The 26955-nt window shown below is 40.2% G+C and overlaps 1 protein-coding gene across 3 annotated transcripts in view; it reads left to right on the top strand.

Moving 5' to 3' along the window:
- LOC131981115 (ephrin type-B receptor 1-B) overlaps positions 1-26955 on the top strand; it is a 170674-nt gene that overhangs the window by 138551 nt on the left and 5168 nt on the right. For 2 of the 3 annotated variants that reach the window (XM_059345421.1, XM_059345423.1), the window contains exons 8-12: positions 744-852; positions 2989-3053; positions 9780-9968; positions 12007-12254; positions 13986-14201. In XM_059345421.1, coding sequence (XP_059201404.1) covers positions 744-852; positions 2989-3053; positions 9780-9968; positions 12007-12254; positions 13986-14201 — 827 coding nt within the window. The remainder of the gene's footprint in view (positions 1-743; positions 853-2988; positions 3054-9779; positions 9969-12006; positions 12255-13985; positions 14202-26955) is intronic. The other variant, XM_059345422.1, reaches the window with a different exon arrangement.

The raw sequence follows: 26955 nt of genomic DNA, 5'->3' as shown, positions 1-26955 counted from the left end.
TGAGTTTCCTCATATATCCCAGCTCTCACACTGCTTCGAAGATGCATTAGTTCTCCCTTTATCACTTTAATCCAATAGGCCCATTCTACACGGGGGATTGGATTTAGAAGCTGCTGATTTGCCTGCAGCATGCTAAATCGTGCATTGCTTTAAATACAGTGTTTGCTGGTGCCAAAATCGCGGGAAGACAGCCGCACAAAAAGATAACTGAGGATTCTGCTGTGTCGAGGTTTTAGGCAGGCATTTAAGCCGTCCTCTGAACTACGACCAGCCTGCTCCGGCTATGTACATAGAACAAGTTTGGGCTACATGTGTGATTGGCAGGAGACGACTTTCTTTTCAACACCTGAGAAACAACATTCCATGGTGCACTTTCTTGTCCTCTCCTTTCTGACAGGAGCAGACTGAGAGGCCCCCTTCGCTCTTTCTCACCATCAGTTTTATGCCTCTCTGTCACTCTCTGTCTCTCTGTCTCTCTCCTGGTTTATCAAACACAACCTGTCAGTCAGTCTTGCTAAAGCTCACCGGATTTCAGTCAGCACCTCTCAGCACAGAGATCTATATGTTTTCTTTATCCATCAGTACACCCAGTCCAACCATTCTGCTCTGCCTTTTTTTTCTTCCCTCTACCTCCCAAACACGCACTCACATACACACCTCTAAATAAACACAGTCATGCTCCTTAAGCTCTACCTAAGCCTTTGTTAATGTCTGTCTGGTGCCTTTTTCTTTGTGTAACACAGATGACTTCAAGTCTGAGCTGAGGGAGCAGCTTCCTCTGATTGCGGGGTCAGCGGCAGCAGGAGTGGTCTTTATTGTTTCCCTTGTCGCTATCTCCATCGTGTGCAGCAGGTAACCACATTTTCCTTTTCTTTTCTCTTGCAATACATGCAGCAACTGCTGCAAAGTGAGTGACTTCATTGTGACTACATTTTTCCCTGACAAAAATTTAATTTAGCTTTATTTCATGCTCCCAATTTTTTCTCCTCAGGAAGAAAAATAGCAACAAATCAAGCCCACTTTCATAATTGCAATGACAGCATATAGCTTCCTGGGGTACTGTAGCAATATAGGGGGTTGACATAATAACATTAACCCCATGCTATCCAATGCAAAAGCCATGCTCCCCCATTTGCTAATAACTGTTGAAAGACAGATGGCAACACCACATGAAGATGGATACCCATCACACTGTGATGGATGGCAGTTTTTAATCATTCTAACCATGACTACTTTGCATGCAATACAGTATGTGTAATTAACATTGATATATGTATCTGGAAAATATATGCTAAAAATACTGATATTCTTTGATACTGAAACTCATCCAGTGAATAGGGTTGATCTGTTATGGCAACAATCATATCACTGATTATTTTGGTCGTAATTATTAACATTACTCATTGATTTTGGAAACATCATGCATTTATTGAACTTTTTAAAAATTGTCCGTTTAACAGTGGGTTTTCTTGAACTTTAAACATGATTCGATTAAAAAACAAATAAATCAATGAAAAAAAGATACATTAAAAATATAATATATATTCAAATTAATAATATAAAATAAAAATACATTTATTTATTATAATCTTGATATGAAATCTTGAAATCAAACATATTCCATTCAGTAACATTCAGGCATACTGTATTAGCAACATGGCCGCATTCCAAGGTCACACATTGGAACATACAATATGTAACTCCTTATATATACTTACATAATATTTAGTCATTGCAATAAATTTGACAAAAAGTAAAACTACGTTGACATATTTGAACTAGAATATGAATTTCCAAAAAGAACCTAACATCTCCAATTTTGCCCCGTTAACTGACTAACTGGGGATTTCCACCGGACGCGTTACAGCAGCAGCACGTCTCCACAGCGTTTTTGCTGCATCTGTCAATTCACACCGGGCGCGTTACAGCAGCAGCACGTCAGCTTAGCGAGCCGGCCGTATACACGCGAGATAACGAGATCACGCGATAATCCTAACCATAAGGGAGACCGCAAGATCCCGTGATAAACTTTAAACTCTATTTATACAGTCTATGGATAAACTGTGTGTATAAAATAAACAACAATAACAAAAACCAACTTACTTTGCTTCTCTGAGGTGAAAGATATGTTGATCTGACCATCTATCCTTATAAAAACAATATCTTATGTCATAAATGATTGTATGATGTTCCACTTCAACAATCAGTCTCTTGTCGTCCGTGTCGCCGATCCTCTGAGACCCTTTGATTGATTGATTGCTGATCTGGTGCCCCGGTCATAACATAATGTTGATGTGAAGTAGTTTTAGGCTGCATGAACTGCGTATTGTGTTTTATTTTGAAAGGGGCGGAAGTGTTTTACGCTGATTCTGAGTCGGACTTCCTGTCTGGTGCGATCTGCTCTGTTGAGATTCACGCGATTTGGCAGCGTTTGGCAGCGTTTGGCCTGAAACGTGACGCTGCTGTAACGTGACGCTGCTGTAACGTTACGCAGCACGCCCGGTGGAAATGCTCTCATTGATTAGAGTGTTACCTATTTGCAACGTCATACGCGACGCTGACGTGACGCTGCAGTAACGCGCCCGGTGGAAATCAGGCTTTACTCAAGCCAATATTGCACCAGTTTGTCACATTGTCACATTCCTATCTTGCTCTGCTTTAAATATATGAAAGTCGAATTTTCTGCAGCACTGTGTGCAACTTTGAGCAAGTAAAGTGTTCATCAAACGGGCCAGGCTCTTTTGATGCTGAGGCAGAGGAGACAGATGAAAAGCAGAGAGATCCTATCAAGGTCTAATTAAAAATCAGCTCATTTTCATAAACTTCATTTGCCATTGCTAACCCTCTGCAACTGATTCAATTTCAGCCACGTCATTTTCAGGCCATACAGAGAAACATGAAGCGTAATAAGGCCTCGTTTACACTTCCTTTCATCCCGTCATCTCTCTCTTTCTCTCTCTTCTCTCTCAATATTCATTGCTCCCTCAGGAAAAGGGCATACACCAAGGAGGCGGTATACAGTGACAAGTTGCAGCATTACAGCACAGGCAGAGGTGAGTCCACCATAATACTCACAGCATCTATTACCTACTGGTTCATTTCTGGTCCCATATGTTTGGTTTATCTGTTAATTTGCAGGATATTTCAAAAACTACTGGGCAGACTTTGGCAGCCATATGGCTATTTATGAAGCACTTTACAATTTGGCTCACAACTCTTGTACTGAGAGACTTTTCCTGGATTACATGGTTCAAGATGAATGCATCAGAATAACCCACGCAAATTTCTGGCTGAGCAAAAACAATATTTTTCATCACTCCTACTACAAATTTCATCCAATCTTTAACAGATTAGGTACATAAACTTGGAAGAACCACAATAACAATAATGAAAAATAGGAATTAATTTGTATTTTCATACACCACGCTCACTTGGTTAACAGATTGATGACACATGCACATTAACTATGTACTACTTATGTAATACTGTAGATCTAAAGTATTTGCTTCATCCACAAATACATTTAAATGTTTATTGCTTTGTAGTCATGAGTCTGAATTGTGAAATTTGGTGCCATCCGGCCTTGTACAGATTCTTCATATTCTTAGACAGGATATAAGTCTGGCGACGATTAAGCCTGTGGGAGCAGTTACTAATATTTATGGGGTTCCAGTGTAACAATGTCCATGATAATAGATATCGGCGCCAAGATTTCCACTTCTGTGCACCGGTCATTGTTTACAGTCCGATTAGGAACTTCAGACAAGAGAATGAAGTTGGAGTTGAGAGATCGTCTTTAACGGGATTGTTTAGACAAGGTACGTCATTTTGAAAGGCTAAGAAAAAGCTAAATTTTGTCAGACAATAGCTGCTTGGATCTGAGACACAAAAATAATATTAAAAATCCAAGGCACAAGATTTTTTTTTTTTTACCTTTTATTTTAGCGTTTTTCATCATTTTACAAACATAAACATTTTTAAACATTTAAACATTTCTTGACATAGGACTTGTAATAAGTGACATCATAATAAACATCTACACACAAAACATGAGGGGAGTAGATAAATAAATGTAAAAAAAAACCCAACAGAAATAAATAAAAGTTATAGATACATATATATATGCATACATACATATAAATAATAATAATTAAAAATAAATTAAAAAAGGAGTGAAAATGAGTAGATAGAATAGGATAATACTGATTTTTAAACAGTTAAAACACCTTTATAGTCATATTAGACCTAAAAACATCTCTGATGCTTTTCTGCATCAAGTCTTCATCAGAGTAAACAAAAAAAAGGTAGGACTGTCTTATACTATATTTATTTTGATGAGGATCCAATTTAAACCTCATAAACATGTAAGAATAAGAAATGAGCATTTTGCTGCCTAAGTGGAGACTCTATGTTCTGAGTCTTCTCATATACCTTATTGATATTTGCCGCATCTCCATTTTGTCCTTTGTCCAGTCCTCTACTGCTGTCATACTGCATGTGATATATAACATGTTTGAAAAGCATGTACTCTTACATGAAGCATTAATGAAAAGGAGGTGAGGTAAAAGAAAAATTACCTGAGGTGGCAGGCGTCTCTGGATGTAAATGACATTTTCCATCCTTTGCACAATGACACTGACTGACAGTCATCTCTCAGGGCTGTACCGTGGCCCTGATTGAGTCATGTTTCAAGCACTCCCCTGGCACCAACTGATGAGGGGAAGGAGCCTGGAGGGACACACAAATACCCCCTCCCCACACACACAAAAGGGTGTGTGTGAAATTTGTAGCTCAAATGAAAGCCCTATGTACTGCAGACCTAGCAGTCTGAAAGGGGGCTCACTCGAGGGGATAGAGTTTTGTTGAGCCTGACACAGCAAAGCGTTTCAACACATTTACTTTGTGTCAAAGCCACAGCAGTGGCAGCCGGGGGCTCATTAAACCTGCTGTGGGCAGAAGAGTCAGTTTTGTCACTGGCGATCTTTGGAAAAAGCAAATGCAATTAACATGAGTGGTGAAAATAAACAAAAGATCAGAGAGGCTTGCAGCCCTAATCATCAAATATGCAATAAAACGCTGATAAGAGATCCTATTCATGGGTTTATTCCTTCAACCTTCACATCACCAACATCATGAAGTAATCCCACATCCCATGATGCATTGTTTTCTCCTATTCTCTCTAGATTTGACTGGCAGTTTTCTAATTACAGTATTCAACGCAACAATTAAATAGCGCAGCTCAGTCAATTGTTTTGGGTGCATTTCCAAAAATATGTTGTCGGGGTTTTATCCAGCTGCCTACTGTTCCAGCTGTTGCCACACACGTCAGGTGATGTCCCCTCATTCCCGGCCCACCTAATGTGACAGGCAGCACAAGAGGGATTCTGATCATACTGTAAATTCAGCAGTGCAGCGCGGTGTGGTCACGGTTATGAAAATGAGACCTCTAACATTCAGCCAAACACTGGGTGGGATGTCATGACAAGCAGATTGTGACACACGCATGAACACACACATCAGTCCCACAGATGAATCAAGTGCTGCCTGTGTGGCTTGGAGGATTTTTGTTTTGTTTTAATTGCACACATCAGTGCATCATCAGTACCACAGCGTTCATCCCAACATATTATACACACCTCACTGCGTCTGAGCATTTACAGTGTTTTTTTTTAATGCATCTATTCCCTTTTACTCGTTCCCACACATCAACAGCCTGTCAGCAACAGCTAATTAACAGACAGACATTTCTAAGCTCTGCATGTTTACTGTATGCCCTAATGCTTCTCTGCATATGACTACCAACACATCTTTAAATCACTAATGTTGGAACCCTGTTTGTCGCTTTGTAGCTTCAGCTGTTGTTTGTGCTTCAGCATCTGGTGCTCACACTGAATGAGAATGGGATTCGGGGAGCACATTTAGCAGAGCCAGTTATTGTTAGATGCCAAATATGTTTATACTTCAGTTGCTCCTTTTTTCTTGCAGTGGTACTGCATTTAAATATGTGAATTCAGAGGAGGGGGTCTTAGGCATAAACAGAATTTGTAAGCGTTGTTACAATCAGCCCAGTTGGCAAGGTTGGCATCCTGCAAAATACAGATATGTTGATGTGAAATGTGTTCAACACCCTTAAGCTGCACCTCCGGGCTGGTGACATTGTATAATGAGTGTAATAGGCCGCACAGGGAGGTGTCTCAATGGGTCATATAGACACCAGACTTCCACCGGGGAGACAGGTGTTTGGGTCCTGTTCGGATCACGTTTGAAACCTAAGGCCAATTTTTTTGTTTTTGTTTGACGCTTACCTGTAAATTAACATCTGTACTTAAAATATGTCACTTTCAGATATTATGGTCTAAGTAATCTAAGCAACTACATCCAGTATTGCTTTAATTTTCAACATTTTTTTTTCCTAAACTACATCCAGTAGTTACATTACGGTGGGGTTTTTTGTTTGTTTTTAAGCAAAAACCAGATCTTTTTTTTAGATCTTTATTTTTTTTTTAATTCACAATGTTAACCACTATTTAAAGTATTTGTACTTTCTACAGAAATGTACAATGCCTACCAAGGTTATAAAAGTTTTGGATTTCTTATTAGTCTTAGTTTTAATTTTGTTGTGAATTTTTGTTTTCAAATTCAAATTTGTTTTAGTTTTTAGAGTGAGTTTGCTTGTTTTAGTTTAGTTTTTAGTTTTTGAAAATGCTTAGTTTAGTGTTAATTTTAGATTTTTTTGTATTGGGCTGTATTTTGTGTTGGGTGCGAGATTCAAAGAGGTCATAATAAATTTTGCTTTTACTTCCTTTGGCTTTTCCATCTTAGTCCCAAAAAGGTTATTGACTCTTACAGTTCCAGGTGTTTTGAATGTATACTTCCCAGTCTCAATAAACATTTTTACCAATGTGTTCCTGCATGCTCACTAACAGAATCCTCTTTCAAATAGAAACACTGGATTATGTATGAAAAAAGTTGACAAAGACAAAAACGAAAGACATTTTCACTATAGTTTTAGTAAGTTTTAGTTAGCTTTGTAACCACACAATACAGTTTCAGTTAGTTATTGTTTTGTTTTTAAAACTCTTTTTTTATTTTTATTTCTGTTAACGAAAATGTTTTTTCAATTCTAGTTTTCGTTATTTTGTTAGTTTTCGTGTAATAACCTTGATGCCAACACACATTACACTACAACCACGGTTATAAATGTTGATAGATTTCTAGAAGCGGATTGTGATAATTTGATGATCCTGTAACACTGACCACATATTTAATGTTAAATCTGTTTTTATTTACATTTTATGCCACATCACAAACCTTTTAGGACTCTGGTTTGTATTCTGTGGACTGGGTTGGGTGGAACATTTGTCATTGCCCTTCATCACTGTAACTATTATAAACCCCTTTTTTTGCTGATCAGAATTGTATCTTTCACCAAGTAAAAACATGCAGAAGGCAACACATGCCTGATGAACCCAAACGAACATCTACACAAATGTGACCGTTAAGCACATACAATTTTTAGATTCCCTCTATGATTTCCATACTAATAAGCTGCAGTGTGTGTCTGACAAATGATTTTCTGACATCAAACGAAGGATAATTAGTTTGTGTTTAGGAAATAAACTCAACTCATTATAAACACAGAGGCACAGAATAGATTAGTGTGCATCTTGGGCCAATAAGAAATGGGATTGTATACTTGCTATATGCGTACTGAGTCCTGCAATTGTGTATGTTAATTTTTCCAAGTGGATAATTACATAAAACATATAATTGCTATATACCGGAGATGTGAAATTACAAATATTGTCAGGCAAAAGGATTAAGATGAATTTATGTGTCTTTGGTGATAGGCTAACATATGAAGGAATTCATTTAAAATAAAAAAGATGAGCATTTATGAAGCTGCTGTTTCACTTACTGACATTGCTGTTTGTCTTCAGGCAATAAGTGAATTCTGTGTAGTAGGGCCAGTAATTTGATTGTACCCATAGCCAGTAATAGATTAATGTAAGCATTACTGCCTTACGCTTGATTTGTGGATACATTAGGGCCATCGAGTAAACGAGCAGGGAAGGCTAATAACAGGCTAAATGCAGTACATTGGTGAAAATAACATGGTTAAGTGCAGTGCAGTAAACTGTAATTTATAATTCAGGTCAAGCGTTTGAGCAATTGTGTTGTGGCCTAGGGACTTTGTTTAGATTTATAATCCAAATTCATTAAATGTATCAGTTTGTCCATTTGTTTTATGCAGCCATTTTAATTGAAAAAGGTATGAAGAGCTGGTGCCTTATGTGTTATATGCATGAGTCATTGCAGCATCCATGCCTCCTCTCCCAACAGACTTGTTGTTTTATATGTTGGGTAAAAATAGCACTGACGTTTGGATACATTTGCTTCATACACTCAAATGCAGGAGCTATGAAATATTAAAGTAGGAATCTATTTTTTATCTGATGGCCATAAAAAGATGAGTCCAGTTAACCAGGGCTGTACCAGAGGGAGGCAGGGAGATAAACTGTTTGCATTTTAAATTATATATGAACGTAGGCTCTGGAATGTGAATTAGAAAGTAATGGGTGTAGGTATACGTGAGTGCATGTGAGATTTTAAGTGCACGTGTTCTCATATGTTTTTGGTTGTACACGCCCTGCTAAGATTTGGAGTCCCACCCGGTGGTGCTGCTGTGTGAGCAGCTTGCGACACTTGTAAATACGACTTTATGGAATGCAAAGCTGTAAACCCTCTGATGGATTAACTTGAATCCAATCTGTATGGAATCTCTAATGAGCAATTACATTCACACAAACAGGGTTCAAGGCAATTAGTGGCGTAACTAGAATCAGCTTCTAGTTGAGAGCGAGGTGAGGCACCTTGATCCCTCCAAGACCAGACCTTATCCTCCTCCGGTCTCGTGAGACCCCTCCTTCTCTGCATGTGGCTTATGCAAATAAGCAGGCACAAATTGACTTGATGGAGATGGGTTTATTCCAATCATGGCTGCCAAGGTTCTGACTAAACAGCTCTGAGAAAGAGGGCTGCCCTTGGGTGTCACTGTAGAAATTATGATTTGACGTCTGCTTGCTCGCCATAATGTCCGTCTTGTGGCAGCGTGTATTGAATTTGTTTACAAGTGTTTTTCGGCACTCCTCTCCCACCCGGCCAGAAATTTTCTCCTCCGTTTCTCCAGTCTGTGAACTGAGTCACCTATTGCAGAATAGCATAAAGAGCTAGTTGATAGCGCGGTGGTTTTATCTCTTTATGAGCTCCTATAGGGAAAGGCTGTGGGGAAATTGGTTCTACCACTATCAAAGAGCAGAGACTGCTAGGGTAAGGGATAAAAGGGGGAAAAAAATCCGTCTACATTTACTCTTTCTATACACCCTCACTCCCCTCTATCCCTTCATCTTTCTTGCTCTGTTTTTTTCCCCTCTTCCAAAATCCTGAATCATCAAACCACCATTTTGTTGCCTGCTCTACTCATGACTGAGGCTACTCTTGTAATAATCTACATATACCATGTACTGTGTGCAATAAGTGCTAATATTCATTTGCATAATGTAGTGCTCTTGCCTGTCTCAGAGGAGGACAATAGAACAAATGGCGTTATCATTTCCAACTGTAAAGAGCTTGTAGTGATTCTAAGTAATGTTGTGTCACACTGTGATAGGCTAAGATTTCAAGGGCAATTGCATTTATCAATCGTTAAATTAGCCAAAGGAAAAAAAACAAAACAGTGTCTTCTCTGGAAAGCTCACTGAGCACTTTGATTGTTCTAGAACTCTCTTTGCGAGCCGACATGTCTAACTGCCCCTCCCCACTGGGCTGCCCGACCCACTTCTCAGGCTCCCCGGGGATGAAGATCTACATCGATCCCTTTACCTACGAGGACCCCAACGAAGCCGTGCGAGAATTCGCCAAGGAGATTGACGTCTCCACTGTGAAGATCGAGGAGGTCATCGGAGCAGGTATGGAGAATGAGTGCTACGGGACAATCTCTGTGTGTGTGTGTGTGTGACTTGAATGCCATGTGAATGTAAAAGGCTATATTTTCCATGTATCTCTGTTTGTTACATGTGTATGTCTGAGTGCAAACAAGTTCAGTCTGCATCTGTTCAAGGTGATAGAGCCCAGCCCTTTTGGCAGACACATCAGACTGGAACATGTCAAGGGCCTATGTCAAGAGCAATAGCAGCATATAGGCCAGCTACCCTGGGACCTAATGGCATTAGAAATAACTCAAGCCTCGCGGCCTATTCCCTGCGCTTCTCTGTTTTTGGAGTGTTGCTCTCTAACATGTTCTACCTTGCCCTTTTCATTTACCTCACATGTAAAATAGGTAGAGGCATTTTGCTTTCCCTCCTTGTTTCCTTGCCTTTTTATGTATTGATAAGCTGTATCATAAAATTGATGAAGTGCTAATTATGGGCCAATTACTCTTGATATATAGAAGGTTCCAGATACTAGTTAACCTTTTAAAAAAGCCTCATAGCATAATTGTCAAGTTATATTTTGACCAAGTTGAAATATCTCTCTAGCTCTACTCTCTCCTGATTCACCATGCATTATTGACTGTGCCATCAGACTAGATATGACTTGTGCAATGGTGCTATGAGGCTAACAAAATTTAATAAATAATGCAACTATTTTAATTACTTAATCAAAGCAATATAGCTTATGACAATGAATACTTTATGATGATAATCTGTAATGTTTTAGGCCAGATCGTCTTGACCACTGACATTTGTGCCGTGGTTGTCTTGTCCCAGGTATGGCTGACTCAGGCTCCTTAGGGAAATGTGTAATGATTGGCGGTGCAAATTCAGATAAGAGAACCAATCAAAAACAACGGCAATATACGCTTATACTGCCCAATGAAAGGAGCCATCTTTGATGTAGAGACAGCTCCTTGTATACCATCCCAACACGCTCAATTTGTCCCAAAGACTTTGCTGACTGGTTCTCCAGAGATATGATAAAAGGCTGAGATTTTTACACGGTTGCCCATAAGGTTGGAAGTGTTTTGTTTCCAGACACAATCCTCTGTTAATTGTGGTTTTATTTTTAATGCGATATGTTTGGAAGAGATGATTGATTCAATTTTGAGAAGATATTCTTCATCTGTCAAGAATAAATCACATTGTCACAATCATTTAATGGAAAGAGGTCAAAAAAAATATTTTATTCCAACTTTATGGGCGATCGTGTATGCACAGCAAAAAGATGCAAGCCAAACCAATATTTTTTAATTAATAACTGTAATCTGATTACATATTTCTTCTCAACCGATAAACTAGTTACTCCTAACAGTGTTCAGAGCTGATTGCATTGACGTAATTCCCGAGCATCTGGAGGCTTTAATACCTTCAGCTTAGTACGTTTCTTGAGACAGGACACACCTTTTTTTTTTTACAGCAGGAAGAGCATGCTGATACCATATGTGTTCATTCATACTGAGGCTAAAATACCCCTGGTAATGAGACTGGGCCTGGAATAGCTGCTGGCCTACTCAGCAAGCTAGGTGTGAGGAAGTGACAGGGATAGGATAGGGGTAAGGATGCAAGGGGACTAACTAATTAAATATTTCCGTTTTTGTTGATTTCACTGTGTGGTGTCTCTGCAGGACACCAAGGTGGTGATAATTAATCAAACAGGTTCCAGATATTTACCAGATAGTGCTTGTCTGTTATTCTTTGATTGGGGAATACGAGGACACTTGGATGGCTTTTAGGATAAATGAATGTGTGAGTCAGAGGAGCCACGCTGTTAAGAATATCACGAAGGAGCAACAGTGGAGGAGTATTGGACAACACTCAGCATGCTAGATATAGACTAAATGAAGATCCATCATTTCCGCCAAGGGACATGAGATGTAAATAACCTTGATAGATGAATAGATTTAGATCTCATCAACTCTACTTATTGTTTGTGTGATCACTTTTTGATCAGACAAGAGTAGATCAGTTGGTGTTGACAGAGCAGCCACTCTCTTTATTCCTCCTCTAGGTGAATTTGGAGAGGTGTACAAGGGCCGGTTGAAGCTTCCTGGTAAGAGGGAAATCTATGTCGCCATCAAGACCCTGAAGGCTGGCTATGTGGAGAAGCAGAGGCGGGACTTCCTCTCTGAGGCATCAATCATGGGCCAGTTTGACCACCCAAACATCATCCGTCTGGAGGGTGTTGTCACCAAGAGCCGCCCTGTTATGATCGTCACAGAGTTTATGGAGAATGGGGCCCTTGACTCGTTCCTCCGGGTGAGTAATTTTTATCGACACATACATGTACTTTGTCACATAAAGTAGAAAACAGTTATATGGGGTAATTAAAAGTCCCATTCAAGAGCTGAATAGAAAGCTTGCCTTACGGAACTTGGAAGCTAAATGAAAATTCATTGTTAAACAGTCCCAGAAAAGGAGTCCATGCTAAGAATCCCTCCTAATACAAATTAGAATAAGTCTTCTAAATGTATCTTGTGCCAACAGAGAATATGTTTCATGACAATGAACACGATTTCAATCATTCTTAATTTGAAAATTTCCACTAACTAGCTCCATCAGACTTTAATTTCTCTATTAATGCCTGGGGCTTTTAATGGACTCTTCACTCTTTCTTTTATAGTCAGGATTGAGCGGACACACAGCTTAATCAATATTCAACTCGCTTTTTTCCTCCTTCAATCTCATGGATTGGTGTTCTATTCCACTTTGATCTAGGGTGGGTTTAAAGGGGCTCTTTGAAGTTGGCTTTGCTAACCGCCACATCCGACTTGTGTTTCCATCGATCTCCCTTACCCTCTTATTTGTTACTGTGTTTCGGGGGGTTCAAAGCCTGCTCTTCAGAGCATTCACACAGTGGTAGGGGCGCCATGCGTGGATGTTGAAGAGATGGATGCCTGCATGCTCTAATGGAACAATGCTTAACACCTACAACGAGCAAGATTGGCTGCAGGAATCCATTTTGCTTATCTAATGCATGTCTACTTTTCCTCTGGATATTAAAGAGGATTTGAAAGGGCTCAGGATGTCGATTCTGTAATAGCAAAGAGTAAACAACACATGAATAAGTAACGAGGGGCAGAAAAAAACATAATTACTTTCTTTGAAACAGACAAAGGTTGCTTCGACCTCTAATATTATGTAGATGCCAGGTGTGACACACTTGTTGTCACATGGCCACTGTATGTGCTTGTACCCTTTAAAACATAGTCTGTATATAACATGGATGTAATTTTTGTCCGGACTTATCAAAAAAAATAAAATAAAATAAAATAGGCTAGCAGGTGGAGCCTTGGTGAGCTGAGGTGGGCTGAAAGCAGCAGTAGGCCACCTGTGAGGGCAGCCATCTGTCACTCAAATCAGCCATGTCCTTAACAATGCATAACTTTAAGCCTTGAAATAATTTCATCAGGTTAGTAATATAAAAAAAAAAAATAGCTCTAGATATCAAGCCCATTCTTTGTTCCAGCTTGTAAACATGTTTATTTCTGATCAGCATTTTGACATAGGGGACTATGGGGATTTCCTCACTTTTGAAACCAGCCATAAGTGGCCATAAAAGTAACTGCACATTGGCTTCATTTCTCAGCCCTGGAGGGTGCCGCTTGGATAATATGGATTTACTACAAGGCCTTTATAATTATAATATAATTTACTTTCCCACTGGGCAGCCTTTCCAAAGACATCAAGACTATACGTTGTCTGTATGATACATCAGAAAGTAGCACAAACGTAATTAATTTAGCGGATATTTGCTAATAGAAAATACGATTCAAACAGTATTTTTTTTAGATAACATTCAAGCCAAAAATGTTCAGCCATTATAATATCTCTGATTGAGGGAAAAACCAACATAATTACTTCCTTGTCACTAAAAAGCAGTAATTTTAGCATTTGTTGACATCTCTCTATCCTCCAGCTATTCTCATTAATAGTGCCAACTATAATATCTAAATAACCAGTTTTTTTTTTTATCTCTCTGTCTTTTAGCAAAATGATGGTCAGTTCACGGTGATCCAGTTGGTGGGGATGATGCGTGGCATCTCAGCTGGGATGAAATACCTCTCAGAAATGAACTACGTCCACCGTGACCTGGCAGCACGAAACATTCTTGTCAACAGCAACCTGGTGTGTAAAGTGTCCGACTTTGGCCTTTCACGCTACCTACAGGACGACACCTCTGATCCCAGCTACACCAGCTCTCTGGTGAGTAGCAATGTTCAACTTTTATTTCAAAGGCTATGGGTAACATTATCTGTTTTAATAATCTAAGTTTTATTGACAAAAACCTATCACCGATCAGTCCAATCAGCGTTGCCTCTAGTGACAGTGTCTCATTCTTTTTGAAGGTCTTGGCAACCTTTCACCTTTTCAGTGCCTTTCATTCTATTAGCTGTCTCTCTCTTCCTCATCCTCCTTCCTCCTCTTCCCTATACTCTGCAAGTCACGGACCGGGGGTCTGTCACATCTTCATTAGTGTGGAGACAAGCCTCCTCTGGGAAGGCTCCTCTCTCGTTGACATGCCCAGAGTGCAGAGAAACCAAAGGGCATTGCGGCCTCTCAAACTGACAGCTACCACCCCCTCTCCTTCCCTCCCTCCTCACTCTCACTCCTCATTCATTATTACTGGGGCATCATGGGAGGCTTTGGCTCCTCATTAACTCCTCCACACTACAGATCTGTAATTATTAGCAGCCATCGTTAGTTCATCTTCTGCCTCTCCTCTTCCTAATTCAAAACACACTCTTACGCCCTCACAAACACACGGCACAGGTCATTAGGACTCCCTGCATGCCTGAGTTTGTGCTTTTTTGAGTGTGAGTGCGTGTGTGAGTGATCATATAAGTGATGCTGAGTACATGCATGTGTTTGTGTGGGTGAGTAGGCATGTACGATTTTGATACGCATGTGTCTAGTATCACGTCAATGACTCTGCTTTGAGACTTCGGTGCTAATTAGCTTGTTTTACTGCCAATGTATCATGTGTGTTGTTGCCTGCATTTTGTAGCCATACATTATGTTGTCATACCAATTTTTCCTGCAAGTCACTGAACCATGTCCTGTGTTTCACCTGTCCTCCTCTTTTTTGGGGTCAACAGTCTCCAGTGGCCCTACACAACATTCTGCCAGTCTTACCTGGGAGTAGAGATTCTCACTTGTTTCATAATACCACCCCAGAGGCTCCCTCTGAAAATGATTCATTATATATACTGTGAATTTACAGCAGTGTGGTAGCACTGTATATATTAGGAATAAATATGATTATATTATGCTATAAAAAGAGACTATTTTAGTTTTACTTTCAGAGTTATTTCAACACAAGCAAAACTTGAGATCAAACGCATACAGTCAAATAGCCTGTGAGTCTACCAGGTATGAAAAGAGAGTTCTCAAAATAATTTGTCTTCATCTAAATATAGGTAGAAAAGTGCACAATGTACTTTATTGCTTCTTTATTTCATCCTTTGTGACTGAGCTCATACAGAAACTGCTCTCTGTTAGACTTTCTGCAAAAATTCACATACCCAACATACAGCGTAAACGTTTGGCAGGAGGTGGTTGTCCAGGTGTGAATAGGAAGGTCCAGAGGAGACATGACCTCACACTGGCGTGGCTGAAAGCTAATTGCTCCCCAGGAATAGCTTGCTTTGTATGCTTGACCCCTCCGGGTAAACCTTGCTGAATGAGTCTTATTTAGCAACAAAGAGGAGCAGCATCTCTGTTGTTGGCGCCGCTGAGCTTGCTAATAAAACAGGGTGTAAAAGGTGGGGATTGGATTATAGATTGCAGTCGGCATTTTGATGTTGTTTAATGCAAACAAAGTCTCCTTGAGGGCATTATCTGGAGAGTCAATAGAGCAGGTGAGGTTTGAAGTGTGAACCTGGGGAGCTGTTTTGATGGTAACACAGTAAGGTTTTTTTTATGGTGTTTTTTTACTGATAGAGATTTTAAAATGAGCACATCAAAGCTTTGGCTGTGCTTCACTTTCATACTGAGTGCTGCCTTATTATCATAAGCATCCAGATGAAATCTTCGGTTCCATAACTAATTTTCTTCCTTCCAAATCAAGAGTGCAGTTTTATTCATATCACATATTGAGAGTCCGTCAATATGCCTGGTAAAACTTTAAATAGAACTAAATTTCATCAACTGACATATGAGGACAGTATAAAGCTGTTGTTGCAACAGACTTTCATGTCACCTTTCCTGCTAATTCCCTATCCCCTGTATTCAAGGGAACATGCAAACATGCATGAGTGGGAATGGGGGTCCACAGGTCTCACACAGGGTCCTATACTGTAATTAAGCTATGCATGGTGCCCTTCACTCCTTGACTTCTTCAGCTATGACCTGACGCTAACCAATCAGTAAGCAAGGCTGGCGTGGCAGACAAGGCCGAGGGAATCCGGGAAATTAAATTGCGCTGGCATGCAGTGATTTACATTGCCATCGACCTCCTCCTCCAGCAAATTAATCACCTCTTTCCCTCTACTGCTTTTCTAAATTTTCCCCGCAATTCGAGGCACACCAATTACACTGCCTGTGGTGTGATGCTGGATGTATGGTTAGGGGAACATGCTGGTAATTGTGTTAACCCTGGATGTGGGTTCACTCTGGAGCAATGTTGTGGAGGTTTCAGACAGAAGGGGCCTGTCCTCCCTCTCTGTTGGCTGCTAACCAAAGTCCTGATTAATTAGGCTCACAGGACAATGCCTGGTCTGCACTGGTCTTGCTAAGGTGATGTGTGCTAATTAATTTAAAGACTTTAAAGACTGTGAGCCGTGGCTTTCTTGTATTTGCATTTGCACCACTGCCTGATTACATATACATGGTTGCTTGGTTTCAAAAGTAGCCCATAGGAGCATGATCACATGTCTGGGTGAGCTGTGAGTGACTCTTCTTACCTGACAGAGAAGAGGACTGATTTTTGAACACTCCCCCAACCAAGAAGACTTTCACATTACTCTCTTTATTCACCAATCCATCCATCAGGAGACATCCATCCATGCATCCATTTATCTATCTTTCCTGTTTCCTCAGCTGTCTACTTCTTTCCCATTTCAAGGCTTTTCCCGCCACACAAAAGCTCTTCAGAATGACTTTTTTTTTAGATGTGATAAATGATGTGTCAAACTGTTTGTGGCGGTGATGCGTCATATGTTTTATTGTGTGTTTTGCGTTCGTGGGTGAGTGAAAGTCAGAGATCCGGGGCATGGTCACTCAGGTTCAATGCACAGTTTGTGGCTAAGATAAGACAACAAGCGGTCAATAGGGACTGTGTGTGTGGATATGTTTCTAAAATCTGCCGTGTGAGAATAGCCTGTCAAGTCTATCACAGCTTGGACAAGTGTTGTTACCCTTTCTATTGAGGTTCCATGCCCTCAGGGCGATAGGAGAGAAGGTATGGGTTATGAATTTCTTCATAACTTGTAGCTTCGGTGATGATGTGGAACTGCTGTCACTGCCTTGCGTGTCATACGTGTACTGCATGTCGTGACTGAGTGGGCATGTATGTGGTTAGAAATGTGTGTTTGTGTGACATATATGTCCCTTAGATACCTCTCTGTGCGTATGTGTGTAGGTGAGTTTGTTTGTTTGTGTCATTGAGGCTGAGAGGGGTTGAAAGGAGAGGTCACACAGAGCCAGTAACAAAGCTCATCCGTCAAATCCCTGTGACCTGAGTGACATTCTCTCAGCTCCGCTCCAGTGCTCGCACTATGTGGACCGCGCTGTTGTTTCTGTCATTTGTCTGTTTTCTATTTGCATCCCCCCCTCCCCCCCTTCTCTCTCTGGCTTGAGGCCCATGCACTTTTTTTGGCTTGTCTATTCAACTTGTAGTGAAATATTTATGCACTGCAAGTTAAAGGGACAGAGTCTCTGAGTAAACAAGAAGTGAAATGGGAACATGTCTATATAGACCTAACTAAAAGCAAATAAAGGGATTTTTCCTGACATATCACATTTGTATGCAAACATCAAATTTACATTTACATTAAACCATCATCTTGATGGCCGCAACTCATCTCACCTTTGGCCATCTCCATACATCCCACCACACCATTATTATCAGATACTAACCACATGGGCACAGATATGTAAATACACCCCACCACCTCTTATACATAGGAGCAAGACACACTGACATGCCAGTTATTTAGCCTCTTTGCATTGTTGTTTGTGTATCTTCATAGTTGTTATGCATCTCTCTGTAGTATTGTGTCTCTTTGTGGTCATTTTGTGTCTCCCTGTGGTCATTTTATATACGTTTTTGTAGTTTTTTTGTATAACTTTGTAATTGTTTTGGTATTTTTGTAGTTATTTTTTGTTTGTGGTTATTTGTGTCTCCATGTAATCATTTTGCATGCTTTTGTAGTTGTTTTGTGCCTTCTTGTAGTTGCTTTGTTTCTCTTTGTAAATTTTTGTGACTTTGCAGTTGTTTTGCCCCTTGACATAGTCATTGTGAGTCTGGTATCTTTGTATCTTTGCAGCAGTTTTGCATCTCTTGTTAGTTGTTTTTGGCTCTTTGTAGTCTTTTTGTGTCTCTTTGTAGTCATTTTATGTTTTTTTGTGGTCATTTTGAGTCTCTTCCTTTTTAACACTTTCCGCCCCTAGGCCTGTGCCAAGTAGGCCCATCCAGTAATCCATGCACTACACAGCAAGGACACAACCCAAAATCTCTTAATCATCAGAGCCTAAGGCCAAAAGCAACTTCATGGATCACATATGCGTGAATGAAACAGAAAAAAATATCTTGCTTATTTATTGACATTTCATGTGTAGAAGATAGACATTTTGGGTGAAAAAGCATTTGAATATGTCAACAGCTGTTTCCACCGAGCCGCTAACAGAGCTTGCATGATAAAACGGCCGATTGTAAATACAGATCTCACATTTTCTGTCTAGTTCACACCACACCACATGGCAATTTCACACTACAGTATTGTCAAAAATGGACATGTGCTTCACTCTTTGTTATATTTAAACATTTTCAGATCAAGAGCTTTTATCTTTAGTTCTTTATTTTAGGTAAAAGGAAGACCACTGATTCTCTTTGATGATGTCAGTCATTCTCTCTCCATTTTTCTGCAAGTCTAGGTTTATTTTTGAAGTTCAAATACAACCTGTGTATACTCATACATTGATCTGAATTTCACTCACATGTGGTGTGTTCTAGAAGCATTGTAATTGTTGGCATTTCCCAAAGTGCTTTGCCTTTTCCAAATCCCTTTTTTAGCTTGGCTAGGGCTGACACTAGTACATACACATGCCAGGTACTTACATTCATCAGCCAGTTGGGAGAGCACGTAAAGAGTTTCACGCTCTCCTGCACATATCCTCCGCCCCCCCCCACCCCCCACCCCCCGATAAATATGAGTCACCACTGCAGTGACCAAGCATGATCCCCATCTGGCTTCCCACCCAAGTGTCCTGCCAAGCTGCAGTGGCTGCTGCTGGGAACTGAACTCCAGTCATGCTCATTCATAACTGCATCCCAATTCCTAAACATGCTTCCCTACCCTGGTTTGTTTTTATCTCTGGGTTTTGTATTTGAAACTAATTAAGATGTTTCCTGGCTAATTTTATTCAAACTGTAGAGTTTAATTTACTCAGTCTTGGAGTAAATGTAGCAGCAGAAAATATCCAGGAATGGAAAATAAATATGAATATGTAGGAGGTATAGATTCTGAAAACAAGAAAGAAAGAAACATGATCCATACTTGGTCCCTGCATCAAAGAGGGAGCAACCATCCAAAGCACTCCACCTTGATTTATACCTTCTGTCATGTTTGCCAGAGTCAGTATAAGGTGGGCATTGATTCGCCATCTGTGGCTGTTGGACTGCATTTACATCTGAGCAAGATTCACAATGAAGTGGGTTGTGTACAACTAAATCAGTGAAAGGGTACCTTCTCTGTTGGTGAGCCTGTGTCTCCATATGAATGATATACTGCAGACTGCAGTGTCACAAAAGGGATATTTAGATTCCTGCTTAATCAAAGAAGTAACATCCAAATAAGGATATTTTTAAGATCTTCAAAATAAAAGCGTTGACAAGGCATGTTTTTTCCCCATATTGGCCTCATTAAAAGCTTCATAAATACCTTCACAGCAGTTTTAACAACATGAGAAACAATATTAGCTTCATCATTACAGGAAAAATAACTTCTGTTCAGGTTGTGCTCCAGTTTGATAAGGCCATCAGAAATGTAATTTGGCTGTTGTCTACACCCTGTGAAGGAATCATGGGGCCAAGGTCACTATTATTAGCATCATAGCATGGGCCTTCATTTTTTTTAAAATCTAATAGTACCAACAGATGCCAGAGATGTTGAGGGCTGTTGGTGAAGTTTCCCTGAGGGAGCTGAAATGTCTGTTTAACTGTTTAACTCAGTTACAGGCTAATGATGCTTGATGGAAAGAATTGCTTTTGAATTGTCTTAACCCAATTGTGCTCTGAGCAAAACATTATCTCAACATAGGTGGATCTGGCTTTTCTGAGAGAAGCTGAGATGGTACATTACTATTTCTATTATATGCAATTTACAACCCAGATTCCAAAGAAGCTGGTATGTTGTGCAAAATGTAAATAAAACTTGTATATCAGATGTTTAGCAGTTTGAACATGAAATACAGAGTGAAATACACATCACTCATAAAGTTGGAATAAAATATTTTTTACCTCTTTCCATGAAATGATTGTGACACTGTGATTCATTCTTGACAGATAAAGTATATCTCCTCAAAACTGTATTAATCAATCTCTTCCAAACGAATGAAAATGAAAATGAAACCACAATTAAAAGAGGATTGTGTCTGAAAACAAAATTATTCCAACTTTAGGCGACCATGTGTATTGTTTTTGTACTGTATTCAGTTGAAAATATATCGAAAAGCAATTGCAAATTATTGCATTTATTTTTAAGAATGATTTTCAGTATTCTTAGAATGAACTGCCCCAATCTGACATATCTCCACCCATGGCTTGAGAACTACCTTTGCAAAGGTGCACCGTATTTTTCCCGCAAGTCAAGTATAAAATGAGCATAATAAGTCCCCTTAACAACCTAAACAGTCTGAGGGAGCTGCACCAGATCGATCCAAATAAACCAAATGGCTTAACAAGGCCTGTGTGTTTTCTGTGAGTGTGTATTTTAGGCATCAAGATGGAGACAGACACATTCAGTTAGCAATGCCAACAAGCTGTTAAACATTAATGTTTGCCCAAAGCTACAGCTATAACAGTAAAAAAATGTGTGGTGTACTCGTTGTCTAGTTGATTTGGTGGAAATAAATTCTGTCTGCAGGATCACAACTCTCACCTGGTGCAGACAAGAAAGGAATGGCTGAGTCCTGCACTAAAGAGAATGTATTCATGGCTGAAATGCGTGAAACATGGAAATTTGGCTTACATAACTCTGTAAAAATGTACTTCTTTATTTATTTTTGTAAGAACTAGGCACATGGACGGACAGAAGCCAGGACAGTTAGCACATATTGTTCAATATAACAGTTGCAGATTTACCACTCTGAATTCTTAGTAATATTTTTATCAACTGGTCCTTGATTTCAGATAGATTCCAAAAAAGTTGGGACATCTAATACGTAGATAAAACAGAATACTACAATTTGCTAATCCTTTTTGATATATATTTAATTGAAAAATGTACAAAAACAATATATTTAACCTCCTGAATCTGCCCGCCAGTGGGTATGGGAGTGGGGTTAGACCTAAAAACATTTACATTTTTTTGAACCAATGTAGTTTTGTTTTAGCCAGATGCACAGCTTCAAGATTCTACCTTTTATAATGAAGCCTGATACATGCATTTTGGTTCTGACAGTTCCTCTGTTATAAGCTTTGCCTCAAATTTGTCTGATCCTTACCCTTTCCCTAACCCTGCCCTAGAGGTGGGTTTTAAGGGTTTAATGTTCAACCCAATAAACTTTTGTGTTCATGGATATAAACTCTTAATTCTGAATTTGAGACATTCTGCACAGCATACGGACTCCTTTGGAATCACTCATTAAGTCACTATGTAATGTTTCCACTGGCTTTACTACCTTTAAATTATTTGGATGCATTTGGAGTGGCACACTCTCTGCATAAATGTTTAAATGAAACTTATCACTGAAGTAGTCCAGTATCTTTTCCTTTCTTGTTGTGTTGTGCTGCCGTCTATACTTCAACCTGACTGCATTTCACTTCCTTGCTGCAATTATTTTTGAAATGGGATCAGAATGCTTCAGACAGAATGTTCACGGCGATATGAAGCATACGCATTTTAATCTTGATCACAATTTTAGTTTATTTTTTTCAGAAGTAGAATAATTATGGAGGGCTACTGTGGGTGTAAGGTATTTTTTCATTCGCTTCTGTTATCTTCCCACGCAGTATATAGAGACATTTTCCAAATTCATTTGTTCATCATATCTAAAAACAAAAAGCCTCAAAGAGTTCCCAGCCTAAATGCGAGACTGTTTGGGATCTTTGGAACACAAAATTCAACTTTGACAAATGCTTTGCTCGAGTTTTTCATGACTTCATTGTGTATATGGTAACTACGGTGAAAGAGCTGTGTCTTTCTCTGCACCAGACATTCCCATGGGTGTCTGAGAAACCAACATCTCTGTCACCAACCTCCACCCCCTTTTTTTTTCTTGTTCTATTTTCCTCCCCATCTCTCCATCTCACTCTTCCTCTCCCGACCTCTCTCTCCATCTCTCTCACTCTCTTTCTTATTCTATTTGGGCAGACATCCAGGGCAGATCGTTGCTCTCAGGATTTCATTAAAAGGATGTTGATGGAGCACTCTCCCCAGCCTAAGTAAATGTGCTCAAGTCCATTTGAGTGTGCATTGTTTGGAAATGGATAACTGAGGTTGGTGGAGTAAAGGAATGAAGGAGAGGGAAGCGAGTGAGAAAAGAAGACATGGAGAGGGAGATCTACGCTTGTCTTCCAGATGAAGGAGAAAGTTTATTTGGTATCTCTAAATAGCTTCTGTGGAGTTAAAAACAAGACGCAGGACTCTTGTTTTTCAATTACAGTACGCTTATCTGGGACATTGTCAGTGACAAATGTTCATTGTACTCTGACAGCTTTATTTGCTCCAGATTTTTACTTCATTCTGCAGCAGCATGTCAGTGACAGTCTACATGAAGGTATCTGGCATTTGCTGGATGGATAGCTCAAACCACTGCAAAGACATGACAGGTGTTTCATATCCTTGCTACGTGTATCAGTGTCTACACACTCTACACACATTATTGGGCAGAGAGACCATAACCACCAGTAAGTACACACATTACCTGGCCACCACATGTTTATCCTTCATCTTTTCAGACCCGGCTGTCACGGGAAAACACTCGTCTCACCGTGATACCTCTTAACCTGACAGTGCCGGCACATCTCCATTGCAGTCGCACTCAAGACGTGGCGCTGGCTGTCACAACTGGTCACCACCTGTCACGGGCATCACAACCAGGTGGAACCAGTGCTGTAATCTCATTCCCGTGACATTAGGGTGACAGCACAGCCCTGTGTCTGCTCAAGGAGTTCTAGTTAGGAATTCTGTGTGCAAATATGGCTGGATGTGTTGTCCACTTGTGGGATGTGGGAATTTAAAAATTGCTAATGTCACTGAGGGGTGAAGTTCTCAAAGACTGAAGCCGCTATCTGCCCCGTCTTCAGGTCCGATTCCCAAAAGATATTGTACACTTATCATATCAGCGCATATAGGCTCATGAATTTGCAATTTTTCCTTTTTTTGCACCTGATTGCAATAACCCACGTGCCAAATTACAATTGCACTTAGGACTAATGCATCAGTTGTGAAGAGTGAAGCCTCGAATATACTCCCAAGTGAACACACACACAGACAGCTGCAGACACCATGACAGTCGGGATTAACAGGATTTAAAAAAAATGGAAAAAGAAAGCAGAAATAATTTGTTTTTTGTTTATATAATAACCTTATTTTTCATTGTCATGTATTTTCAAAAATGACGTGTAGGGGAGTTTTTATTAATATATTTCTTATGACACAAAACTGTCACTGCATCCCAAAATAAATGAGACATCCACTATAAATGCACCTAGTTTCCAGTGGAAGCTAGTGGAAATTAGTGCCAATCTTCATGAATTTCACTCTTTTTGCAATGAGGCTCATTTGTACAGAAAGGGGACAATTTTCTGCAAATGTCCGGAAATTACCTAATTTCAATATGTGCAAATAGATGCTATTTGCTTGGCACTGCAGTTAGAGGTGCATTTCACCTTTTGCGGATGCTTTGAGAAGTTTCTTTCTGTCTTGTTTATGCCTATTAAGCAGCCGCAAAAGCTGCGCAATCTTTTTGTGAAATGGCCCCCGAGTGTGGGGAAAAAGGGAAAAGTTCTCCGACAGCATATGTTAAGGTATCTTTTCAGCACATTTATTCCAGGTTTTTATGCCCTCATGGCCACTCGCTTTTTCTTCACAGTGCCAACATTTATCAGCCAGAAAATAGACCCATCCAGTATCTCTGGGAAATCAGGCACTATACGTCACCTACTTTATTTATTATCAAGGGACTTTTGCGAAGTATCAGTTGATATCATTACAGAATACTTCTCTCAAGGCCAGCGGCTGTGCTACATTCTGGCTCATCTACACAAATTCTGAGTTAACTGTCTGAGATAATAGGAGTGTGTGAATTCTGTTTCAGGGGCGATATTTCACTTCAAGGCAAACAGAAAACAGCTTGTTCCTTTTTCAGTAGCCAGCACAATATATGATATCCAAAGAGCTCTCCCTGTGCTCCAAGGCTTCACAAAAGCACTCCTGCTTTTGTGTTGACATTAGGTCTGTTTTAATTCCCATCATCACGTCTACTACCCCCCCTTCCAACTCATTCCCTGTGGTATTAACGCTCTTTTTTACTGGGAAAAAAAGCTGCAATGCTTTTTATTATGTTTTTGCCTTCTTCCCTGTATGCATGAGCTGTTCAGCACTTCATGTTATTAAAGCAGGATTTTGGCAGAGCTATCACTGGCCCACAGCAGTAATTACTAAGGGTTTGCATAGCTGCCTCTGACTCACCCGCATTGGAAATGTTATTACTAAAGTCTGTCTCATTGGAGGCGCGCAGGGAGCTTCTTGTGAAGCCTGTGTCTTTGCTCAGGCCATTCCAGCGACACTTGGCTCATATCCCCAACTGGGTCCTGGGGCAGGAGACCAGATGTACAAAGCGAGGGAGGGAGCAAGCGAGTAATGATAAAGAAAGGCTGTAATAGACAGCATTTTGCTTGGAGACGCTATTTTTGTCATCCTATTCTGTGTTTATTTCTTCGTTTTTCATCTCATGTATGTTCGTCCAAATAAAATAATTGACTTGAAGCATTGCCCCTGACAGTCTGACAGATGAAGAAGAAAGGGATTGGCCCTTTTTATTTTTTCTAAGGAAAGATATTTGGCCTGTATCTGTGTTGCTCCATTTGCCCTCAGACAAAAGAAAGGGCAAGAAAAGTGTCCTGGGGTCTTAGTTTAGATGAAACGATTCAGATATGAACTAGTCTGAGATATGAGAAAAGCATTGAAGTCGCTGGGGCTTAGATAGCCTTTATTCGACTATTGATCTCTTCCTCTCTGTATTTCTTTCTTGTTCTCTCATTTTCTCTTCTGTCACACAACCATATACTGCACCATTGCCTAATTCCTTCAATGTTTCATGTCTTTTCTTCTGCTGGCTGATAAGAGCTCAGTGAGAGCTGCTGAGTGTTACGTCTGCACCTTGCATCAGGTCCTGACAGCGGTCTCTATTCAGGGTCAGATGTTAAACCTCCTTTTGGGGTCAACAACCTCTCAAAGGTCAAACCCTAAAGTGGTGCTCATTAATGAGCTCAGCCTCTCCACCTCTGCAGCACCACACAGCACTGACCTGTAATACTTACATGGACACACACACACATACACACTGAAATACACACTAGTAAACCTGTTTATGATTATACTTGTCCAGCATTTCAAACTCTTGCCTGCAGTATAGAAACATTTCAGAAGGACCATTTTCTGTCTCTCATTCTCCTCACTAATCTCTCGTTTCCCTCTGTGTCTCCTTTTCTACTTCCCTCCCCCTTCCTCTCTGATTCCTCTCCCCCTCTCTTGCTCCCAGAGAGCGAGCAGGGAGCAGGGTGGTCTGTGTAGGTTGCTCTCTGGGTTTGGATTTGTTTCCAACAGCGGCTTATCTGCAAATGCTCAGGTTCAGCTAATTGGCATTATTAAACTGGTGGCGAGCTCCAGCTCCAGATATAAGGGGAGGTGCTGTGGTGGTTGGGGTGTTTGTGTGTGTCTGTGCCTATGCATATGTTCCCAACTGTGTCTATGTGTGTGTGTGTGTGTGTGGAATTTTAAACAAGCAGCTGTCAATTTCAGTCAACAGGGCGCGTGGCATGCCTGAGGCCCAGGTAGCCCAATTACAGGCAGACACGCTCGATGTACGAGCAGAAGCCCGGGCCTATCTTCCTTTATTCAAACACGGCTGTGGGAGAGGAGACACTAAATGCGATGTTGGTCGATGTGTGAAGGGCGAACACTGTTTGGAGCCACTACTGAGAGAGAGGTGGAATTATTGTGTATTTTATGGCTGCTGGAGGATTGACACCGGGTGGATAAAGAGTTAGTGGAGTAGTACAGCTGAGGCAAGCATGGTGGTGTTGAGGGTAATTGCTGATTATAATGTCATACAACGATAGACTGTAAAAAAAGAAAAAAACTAGAACATTTTGGCCACGGCCATCTTTTGGGGTTTTTTTGGAACCAGAAATAACCATATTTGGACAAGAGGGTGAAGCTGGGGAGGAGGGCGCTAAGTTATCAGCTACCCCTAGATTGAGACCATAAACTCATAAGGAAATGTTTACTGGGGTGATAAATCATGTTTGAAGTCGGGTCATTTTCTCATTGACCTTCATTCAATTGCAGTT

The sequence above is a fragment of the Centropristis striata genome, chromosome 11, assembly GCF_030273125.1.
Source record: "Centropristis striata isolate RG_2023a ecotype Rhode Island chromosome 11, C.striata_1.0, whole genome shotgun sequence".
Classification (NCBI taxonomy): domain Eukaryota; kingdom Metazoa; phylum Chordata; class Actinopteri; order Perciformes; family Serranidae; genus Centropristis; species Centropristis striata.
This window is presented reverse-complemented; position numbering and strand designations above follow the sequence as displayed.